Source organism: Mastomys coucha, unplaced genomic scaffold (genome assembly GCF_008632895.1).
Source record: "Mastomys coucha isolate ucsf_1 unplaced genomic scaffold, UCSF_Mcou_1 pScaffold22, whole genome shotgun sequence".
Lineage (NCBI taxonomy): Eukaryota > Metazoa > Chordata > Mammalia > Rodentia > Muridae > Mastomys > Mastomys coucha.
In genome coordinates this window covers 79,956,513-79,966,609 of record NW_022196905.1, presented here as the reverse complement: position 1 = coordinate 79,966,609, position 10,097 = coordinate 79,956,513, and the positions used below count along the sequence as shown (strand labels likewise).

Here is a 10,097-nt window from a genome sequence, read left to right as displayed (position 1 = left end):
GTATTTGAAGCTGATAAGGCCTTCATTCTTTTATATTACTTAAAGGACCACTTGGATGGAGAGTCTTCTCACGACAGCATCAACGTAGTAAGAAAAAGGACATGGCAGCTTCACTGGGTTAAGGTAGAGCACATCAGACACTCTTTGTAGAGCTGATTTGTGTGGCTTTAACACAGAGGAACAAACACGACTTTAAGCCGCATGGATTATATCCAGGTGATAAGCAGAAATGCCCAACCAAGCATAGCACCCTCACTCACACAATTGACAGTGGGTGAAATGATTTCTTTTGCTTCAAAACTTTTAATGTTGGTATAATTTTTCATGACAACAGATAATAAAGAAGCCAATCATGTAAAAATGGCACTCAAGTTTTTTATATGAAGTTATTAAACACTTTTGAATAGCATATGAATTGAAAATCAATGTAGAGACACCTAGATTATTTTTTAATATTTAAAATAGTATAATTTTATTTGGGGGAATACATTTTCATTGGATATTGTCTTCTGGGAGACTCTGCCAGAGCCTGACAAATACAGAGCCAGATACTCGCAGACAACCATTGGACTAAGCTATGGGTCCCCTATGGAGGAGTTAGAGAAAGAACTGAAGGAGCTGAAGAGGTTTGCAACCCCATAGGAAGAACAACAATATCAACCAAACAGATCACCCAGCTTATTTTTAAAAGATTTATGTTTGTTTTATTTTATGAATGAGTATTTTGCCTGCTTTTATGAATGTGGAACTCAACACATGAGCCTGCTTCTTGTTGAAGCTGGAAGAGGGCATCTGGATTTCACCAAGCTGGAGCTGGAGTTAGAGAAGGTTGTATTTGCCATGTGGTGCTGGGTACCAGTACCTGGTCCTCTACAAGAGTAGCAAGTACTCTTATCTACTGAGCCATCTCTCCGAGTGATCAAAACATTTAAAATCAAAGTTTCTAACTTTTTTCCTGAATAAATAGGACGCATAGACACTGAATGAGCTTCTTATGTATGGCTCCCATAATATAGGAGAATGATTGCTAGAAATAATATAAATCAAATGCACACATTTGGGGGAAACAAGGTGTTTCCTTCAAATATAACTTCAGTGTTATATTTGACAACAAGGAGTGTTAAAAATGCAGACTCTGCTTTGACAGATCTTCCTTGAAAAAGGTAGGGATTAAAGAAACTGATTCCTGCTTCTGCTGTCTTCTATGAACAGATGTGCACAGTGAGGAAATTTTTATTTGACAGCTCACAAGAATGTTTTCTTGAACTTGAAAAGCAGTGTGTACTAGCAATATAACAGTGAAATATTTCCATAGACCACGTACAAATTCTAACTTGAAGTCATCCCATAACTTGGCAACATCATCAAGCAGGTGTATGCAATCCATGCACAGCTGAATTTGAAGAAAGCATGTGCTTCTCTTCTCTATGTTTTTTCCTCCAGCATCATCATGGAAGAGTGTCTCTCAGAGAGAAAGTTATTTCCCATTAAATTTGTATGAAATTTATTGCCAGATTTGCATAAAACTTAAACAGTGAATGATGACATTCTTAGCTACACTTGGTATTAATAAGTATCACATATTTAGAAAACCATATCTAAACCATGTTAAATATGTTATCTTTCTATATCAAGATATTTGAATAATTAATAATCTTTTTAGAGATAGGAAAGACTAATGAGATCACTCACTATCATCAAAAAGTTTGAGAAAATTAATCAGTTCATACAGCAGCGACTCTTCAACTGAAATAATCTTATAACTAATTATAAAAAGCTGTGAGGTTATGTTACATGAATTTGAGAATTTTTAATATTTTCTTATTCTTAATAGTAATTCCAAGCTTGCTAATCATTGTCATTTTTCAAAATGTACTTACTATAGACAGCATAGGCAGCATTCATTGCAAATAGTTATAAAGCAACCAACAGAAATATATATCTTCAACAAAAATGTAATAGGTAGGTTGATGGGTGTAAGCAGATCTATTTAATCTTTTTACCTTCAAGATCATATTCCACCTCCTATCACCCTGTTTGGCTAAACCTTATTTAAATTGCACTTTTTCCTATTGGCAAATGAGTCCTGCTGACACTGCTGTGAAGACTGGGTAAGAGATTTATAGACATAAAAAAAATCAATAGAAAATAATAGACTTTTAGAGAAAGGGAGTTTTCAAAATTTGTCTTGTGGGAAGGAGTCTTGTAACCTGAAATTTTTGTTAGTTTTTTTTGAAATTATATTAAATCCTCTTATTATACTGTGTAATACATTTTGGACTTGTTCCACAGTTTTTAAAAAAAAACAAAGAATCAGCAATGACAAGGCTTTGGGCTGAAACTGAAAAGTATGTTTTTTAAACTGGTTCTTCTTGGAAATATCACATTCAGAAGTAACCTAATCTTTTTTTGTTTATTTGTTTTGTTTTTTGGTTATTTGGTTTTACTATTGAGTTCGTGCCTTTCCGATTGATTTATAGCTGTAAAGTAGATGTGTAAGAGGGAAGTTAATTTAATTATAGCTATTTGCAGCAGAGCTTTAACTTGCTCCTTTGTTAGGGAACCATATTGCAACTTGTAAGGTTCACACGAATTTATAACAAAAGGCAGGTGAGTGTCACAAAGGCTCATTGTGCAGTCCTCATGACACAACTGCACAAATAGGGGTACAGTGTCAGCATACTGTGGCACTTTCTTTTGTCAAGTTATGTAGTTAATTTTAATTTTTTACGTGTTTCAATTATAAATACAATATACTTCGTAAGAAATAATTAAAATGAGGAAATAATTAAAATGAATACAATTTCTACATAGAAATTTCAGGTGTAAAAGGGGTGCTTATCCCTCAGTGAGCAAGTCGGCAGTGCTTTCTTTATTGTCATTGCCTAGGATAAAATTTGAATATTGCATCTCCTTTTCAGCTATATTAACATTTCTTGCACATGCCAGTTGGCATAAGCACAGTAACCACTGTTTTAGGTTTGCTATTGCATTGTAATAGGTCTTTTCTTTTCTCTTTTTATTTTTATTTATATTTGTTTTATTTTACACAGAGTCAAGGCTAATTTGACTTAGGCTATTCCCACTCCATTCTCCTTAGTGCTGGAGTTGTAGACATATACTACCATACTCAATTGTATTCTATCTCAAAATTTTCCATGAAAAATAAATTTAGTTTTACAATGAGCTTTAGGTCAGAACAAATAAAATACCATGCTCTCTTCTTTTTTGTGGCAATATTTACTTTTAATTTCTTTACATATTTATCAGTACTATTTCTGGTTTAGTCTCCAGTTTAATTCATTAATCTAAAACTTAATTTCTATAGTTTGAGAAATTTCTTATTATTTGCCATATTCCTGGAATATGAACATCAGTTTATGTTTTCACGTGATACTGATAACTCTTGCATACCCTGCTAATTTCACACACCAAGTATCCCAGAACACAAAATAAAGCTGAAAATCAGGATCCCCTTGAGGCCATAGCTATCCTCTCAGCTCCTCAGTGATCCTTCCTCAAAAACAATGTCTGGGGAGCAATCCATATTCTGAATGGGTGCAAAATGATGACATACATCATTCTATCCCAAAGTAACTGGGGCTTTCAAAGTCTGAACCACCAACCAAAGAACGTACTTAGCTGGACCTAGGCCTCCCCGCTCAGATGTAGAAGGTGTGCAGCTTGGCCTTCAGATGGGTCCTGAACAGCGGGAGCTATCCCCAAAGCTGATGCCTCTACATGGGATATTTTCTATTAGCTGGGCTGCCTTGTCTGGCCTCAGTGGAAGAGGAAGCACCTAGCCTAGCAGAGACTTGATGTGCCAGGGTGTGGGGATACCCAGGAGAGAAGAGAAGAGAAGAGAAGAGAAGGGGAGGGGAAAGGGGGAAGGATTGTAGAAGGGGGTGACCAGGAGGGGGACAGTGAGAGAAATATAAAGTGAATAAGTAAAAACATTAAATTAAAATTTAAAAGTAAAAAACAGAGAAGGATTCTAAGAAGAGCAGATTACATTGTCTGACACAATATTGGTTAATAAATATGGCTTTATTTTTTATGTATTCATTCAGGCTGTACATATGAATGTATAAGTATCCATTTTATATTATATAACCATAAATTTTATGTAATAACACATTTTATGTAATTTACTCTTAAATTTTACTTAGTATAAAATAAATGTGAAAAACATACTTTGGATTGATTTTCTAACTAATAAAGCACTTTACCCAAGAACTAAAAAATAACTAGAAGATACTGCACGAAACTGAGACTGACTTCTTGCTTAAAATAACATAAATAAAGTGAATCACAATCAATTATCCAGTCCAGTGAAGTATTAAAGACTACATAACTGTGGATGAGGCTGATATCAGACAAAACCTAAGGTGCAATAAAATTTCTCATTTAGATCAAATCTGTTGAAAATGACAAAAGAAAAGAATGAGATTAATATCTGCTAAGCACTCTCCAGGGTCTTTCATATTAGCAACTGTTAGCAAGTGTTAAAGACTGACTTTATACCTAAGATATCTGTCACTACCCTGGGTACACTTGCTTTTCAAGATAACTTAGATTATCCTTGAACGATCAAACCTCTTCAAATAGATCCTGTTCTCCAGAGCATCATTCATCATCCATTATACATCTTTTAGTGAATATTTTATTCACTTATTTATATTTCTCTCAGTAATTGACAAGATAATTTCTCAAATGTGATGGTAAAGCATTAGTGAATACAAATGTACCACATGCGTTTGACTTTCATATTATGCTCTTGTCATAAACTTATATGATTATACCATTATATCACCAGTAATATAATTATGTGGACTTACTAAAGTAAATAAATAAATAAATAACACTTACTGTTCAGGTCCTTACATATCTGAGTAGATTCTGGCACCTTCCGACTGACATTATCTAGCCTTGAAGGAAGCACTGATGAGTACAAAGAGTTGGATCAGTTTAAGGAGAAAATATCAACAAATAGGGTATAAAAAAAGGGGGTCAAGAGATCAAATTTCGAAGGGTCAAAAAATAGGAATCACATTGAAAGACATGATACCTTACCTTAAACCTGATTCCATTAAACATGAAACTATTGCTACTAATAACTTATGAAATCTGAATTATTTAAGTAAAAAGAGAACCCTATTTTTTTTCATTCTTTCTTTTTCCAGGAAAGTAGAGAATTTTGTTTGTTCAGCATTTTAAGAAGTCTACATCAAACCAGTCATGTTGAAGAACATTCTACTGTGGTCTCTTCAGATAAGTCTCCTAGGAATGAGTCTTGGCGGGAACGTTCTCATCTGGCCAATGGAAGGCAGTCACTGGCTAAATGTTAAGATCATAATAGACGAACTCCTAAGGAAAGAGCATAATGTGACTGTCCTTGTTGCATCCGGGGCACTTTTCATCACACCATCCATTAGCCCATCTCTGACCTTCGAAATATATCCAGTGCCCTTTGGCAAGGAAAAAATCGAAAGTGTGATCAAGGACTTTGTTTTGACATGGCTGGAAAACAGGCCATCTCCTTCAACTATCTGGACTTTCTATAAGGAAATGGCCAAAGTCATTGAGGAGTTCCACTTGGTGTCCAGAGGGATCTGTGATGGCGTTCTTAAGAATGAAAAGCTGATGGCCAAGCTGAAGAAAGGAGAGTTTGAAGTCCTGTTATCAGACCCTGTATTTCCATGTGGTGATATCGTGGCTTTAAAACTGGGAATTCCATTTATCTATTCCTTGCGGTTTTCTCCTGCCTCCACAGTAGAAAAGCACTGTGGAAAGGTCCCATTTCCTCCTTCCTATGTTCCTGCAATTTTGTCAGAACTCACAGACCAGATGTCCTTCACTGACCGAGTACGGAACTTCATCTCCTACCGAATGCAGGACTACATGTTTGAAACTCTTTGGAAGCAGTGGGATTCCTATTATAGTAAAGCTTTAGGTATGTAGCCATTTTTGTTTTATCATTTGAATATAAGTAAGGCTTCTAGAAAATCCTTCTTTAATTCTGTAAATCTATCTATAATTTGAAGTCAGCATAGCAGTATACTAGTTTTATCACATGCTAGAAGGAAAGAGTACTTTTGAATAAGCATAGGTTGTAGAATTATCAGACCAATTTGCTAATTTTATGGGCATAAAGTTTCAATCATTATATGGATAAAGACTTTAAGAAATAAATTGGATTGATAAGTAAAACTAATCCTTGTTTAGTTCTAACACAAGAATAAAATTTCCCTAGGAATTTCAGTTTTGTGCCAATGTATCTGGGAGAAATTACATTTTTTTATAAACCTTCTGTTATATAGACCAACATCTATGTTGTTTCTTAAGTACATGTAGTCTTCAGCTAGTGCATAATAAAGATTAAGATATTTGATGAGTACCTGCAGCCACTGTTTATTCACAATATGTATCTTGACAGCATCACTGTATCTCAAAGAGTCTCAAACTCAAGTAGTTTTTGTGTTTTCTCTGATGTTTATGCTTTACTAGCCATGGGTTTCCTAGCATTCATCAAATGCTGGCTTAGAAAAGACATTACCACTGGAATGATGGGCTGGGAGCATTAAGCATAGATGTTGCATGTGAAGAATAAATGTGTATGATGTGAATTATCTCTTAAATTATTCAGGTAAATACAAAAATAGGGTAGAGGAGATAGGCTTTACTTGAATGATCAAAAGTAAGTGATCTCCTGAAAATCTTTAGATTTCACCAGAAAACTGACAGGTAAAAAATATCAGGTCCTCTGGAAAACAATCATTGGAATAAAAATTGTGCCCAAGTTAGAAATCAAAACTAATATAATGTGTTCTAGATTTCACATGTGATGTACTTAGTATGGGTCAATATGAGAGGTGGGAGATGAGAGAAAAATGTGAGGGATGCCAATGTTGTTAATCCCATGTGTCTGAGTGTGTGATTGTGTGTATGTGTGTGTGTGTGCATGTGTGCATGTGTGCGCATGTGTGTGTGAGTGTGTGCATGTGTGTGTGTGTGTGTGTGTGTGTGTGTGTGTGTGTGTGTGTCAGCATATGTGCCCATCTACATCATAATCTAGAGGAAGACATGGGCCTTACTGCTCTGTCACCTCTGCCTTATCCCTTAATCACTGAACACTTTCCCTGGACAGTGAGCTCTGGCCACACTCTTGTTTGCAACAGTTTAGAGATTACTGACATATGTGGTCATATTCATAAATATTTTCAACATGAGTGCTGGTATCTAAACTCTGGCCTTCATGTTTCTGCATCAAGTGATATTACCTAATGAACAGTCTCTCCCAATACTCAATATATATTTTGACAGTCTTTTGCACATTATACTAGGCATTTAAGCTTGGAATTGTTTAAAGAGATTTGTTTTGTCAAAATTTATTTTTTACCAAAATGTCTGGATAGATGCATAGACCAAGGGGACAGTCTTAAATATGTATTACTCCCTTCCTCCCAAGAAATGTATGAGAAGGGCATGTGTTAGAAAGGTGGCTAAAACATGAGGAAAAAAAATCATGTACAAAGATGTACAAACAGTGTACAGTGTACACTGTTTAAAAATTTGTTGACACAGTAGAAGCCTACAGTTGTTTGATCACAGAAAAGTAATATTGTTCCTTTTCATCCACATTTTGATTATCTGGTTTCTAGCAAGTATGTTTAAGGAAATAATAAAATTCATGAATATGTAGTTTTTACAAACTTAGAGATACTACATACCCAATTTGTATTAGCTTATTATATACAGGCACTTAAGACTGATGCACTCTTTGTGAAGACTGAAAAAGATGTAAGATTAAACGAGTTTCAGTATTTCTGGTTTCAGTAAATTACAAATGGTGAGGTTAACTGAAGTAAAGAGTATAAAAATTAAAATTTGGTAGTGTGAATAATGTATTTCATTTTCATGTATGTGCTATTTTGCAGAAGATCTGGCAGGGACCGATACATAATGAGTTAAAGAGAATAGTATTTCAGAGCAAAGGATATGGGTGAGAAATTGGGATAACATTCATATAAAACTAGTATTTGTATTCTGACACTATCTTTGTTTCCATGTTTTGTGCTTTCCCATCACATGCAGATTGTTTACAATCTTTCTGTTTTGTTACATAACATATTTCTGGATTTGCCAAGAAACAAATAATTTGCAATCAAGTAATGGGATTACATGGTGTAAACATCTTTGAAGTTACCTAAAATACTTTCAAAATACATGATGGTGATGCATTTTATAGGTGGTAGATGCTAAATATCATTATTTCATTCTGTTGTCCTGATACAACGTACCAGATAAAAATCTTATTAGTGAGGATGAGACAAGCAAGGAATGAATCCCACATTTGATGAAATATATGTCCTGTTGCTAAGTTCTGAAGTTTATTATCTCTTTTGGAATTGTTTGTGCTTTCATTCATCTCCATTAGTAATGAACATCATTGTGTCCAAGTGAAGAATTGACAGTGTTTGCCAGTTAGTTCTTATGTGGCCTAGCAATGTTTACTAGCTAATGAATGAAAGTATTGAATGATATCAAGCATCTTTTGAAAATGACAAAATGAATAGAGCAAGCCAATGGTTCATAAGAACTTCAGAAAGAGAACTAGAGGTTTGTTTGTAATCATACCTTGAACCCTGAGTTCTTTCAAATATCTAATCTAAAATACTTGTAAATAGATACCTATTAATTACAGTAAATATTCACAAATGACTTTTGGGTGCGAGTAAAAGATACTAAAGTTTGATGAGCATGACCAAAAACTTGGGTGTCAATTTTAACTCTTTATTCTATGCTAACTACAGGTATCAACTTCTCCTTTGTTAACCTTTGTTCTATGGTCCATAAACTGATGATTTATTTCAGCGTGTACACGGCAACTTAGTCCTTCTTCTGTTAGAGAAAACAAGGATAGGTCTGATGTCTACATTGGGAAACTATGAAGACTCAAGGAAATGGGCCACTTAGCACAGCCAAAATAAGTGCTTAAAAGGGATGCAGAGAGGTGAAAAAAAGTAGAGGATTCTTGGAGAAATGAAGCTCCAAAGTTGTTCAAGGCTCCATTATGTCTTTATACCCTTAGTAAACAAGGAATCTTAATGTGCACCATCGCATTTAATGCAAGAGAAGGATGTACTAGACATATCTCGGGGTCTTTTGGATTATGTCATCTTTACACTATCACTCTTATTAATAAAAGTATTTTACAATCATAATTCTCAAAATTCCTTTAGTACCTTTTATACCTGTGAGATCATTTGTCATGTATTATTTCTCAGGCTGAAATTTCAGAATACAAAGACCATTGTTCTTTGCTTTTAAGTTAGTGCTAATTATAGAATCACACAATTCTAGACTTGAGGCAGGAGAGACTAATCTTTCTTAACAACTTGTTCATGAGAAAATAATGAGGCTTTATGTAGATTTTCTTAAATGTGATCTTGATATACAGCATTGTGTTGCTGACTGTCCTGAATTACCCCTGTCCTGACTCAGAATGTCTATATAAGTTCGCATTTTTTACCCAGACATAGTAATCTGTTGATCTGAGGGACATGAACACTTGGTTTTAAAAGAACAGGTAAGAATTAAAAGTACTAGCATACTGGCATAAGTAAATCATTTTAGTGAATAGTAATGAAAATGATGCTGGCAGTGGGCTTGAATGTTTTCCAAAGGGTCATGCGCATTAATCATCTGCTTTTAGCTCCCTGATCTAATTGAAGTTTTTGTAATGGCTCCAAACGCATTCAGGTCTCAAGTTGTCACAGCTGAGAAAATAAATGTACCAAATTTCCCAGATATTAGTTCTCTGTGGAAGAATGATATGAAAACCATGGCATGAGTGCTTAATCTCTGTTAATTGCTAGGAATTGGATCTCACCATGTCAAAATTATCCATTTACTCCTGTCATGACTCTTTCATTAAACCTCATTGACCTGTAAAGTAATCATAGCTAGCAATAATTAACTTATCCAGTTCCTCGGTGCTATTGTAAAGTCTTCACATGTATTTTTGTCTTTGTCATCTATCTTTGTAACCAATTTACACCACTTCAGAGCAAAAAAAATCATTATTATAGATGAAA

General features: G+C 34.6%; 1 protein-coding gene across 5 annotated transcripts in view; it reads left to right on the top strand.

Annotated features, from left to right (window-relative positions):
- Positions 1-2,081: 2,081 nt before the first annotated feature.
- Positions 2,082-10,097, top strand: part of LOC116070587 (UDP-glucuronosyltransferase 2A1) — a 29,948-nt gene continuing 21,932 nt past the window's right edge. For 2 of the 5 annotated variants that reach the window (XM_031342026.1, XM_031342023.1), the window contains exon 1: positions 5,239-5,953. In XM_031342026.1, the coding sequence (XP_031197886.1) occupies positions 5,239-5,953 (715 nt within the window). Of the gene's footprint in view, positions 2,112-5,183; positions 5,954-9,567; positions 9,590-10,097 lie in introns of those variants that run through there. The other 3 variants (XM_031342025.1, XM_031342027.1, XM_031342024.1) reach the window with 3 other exon arrangements.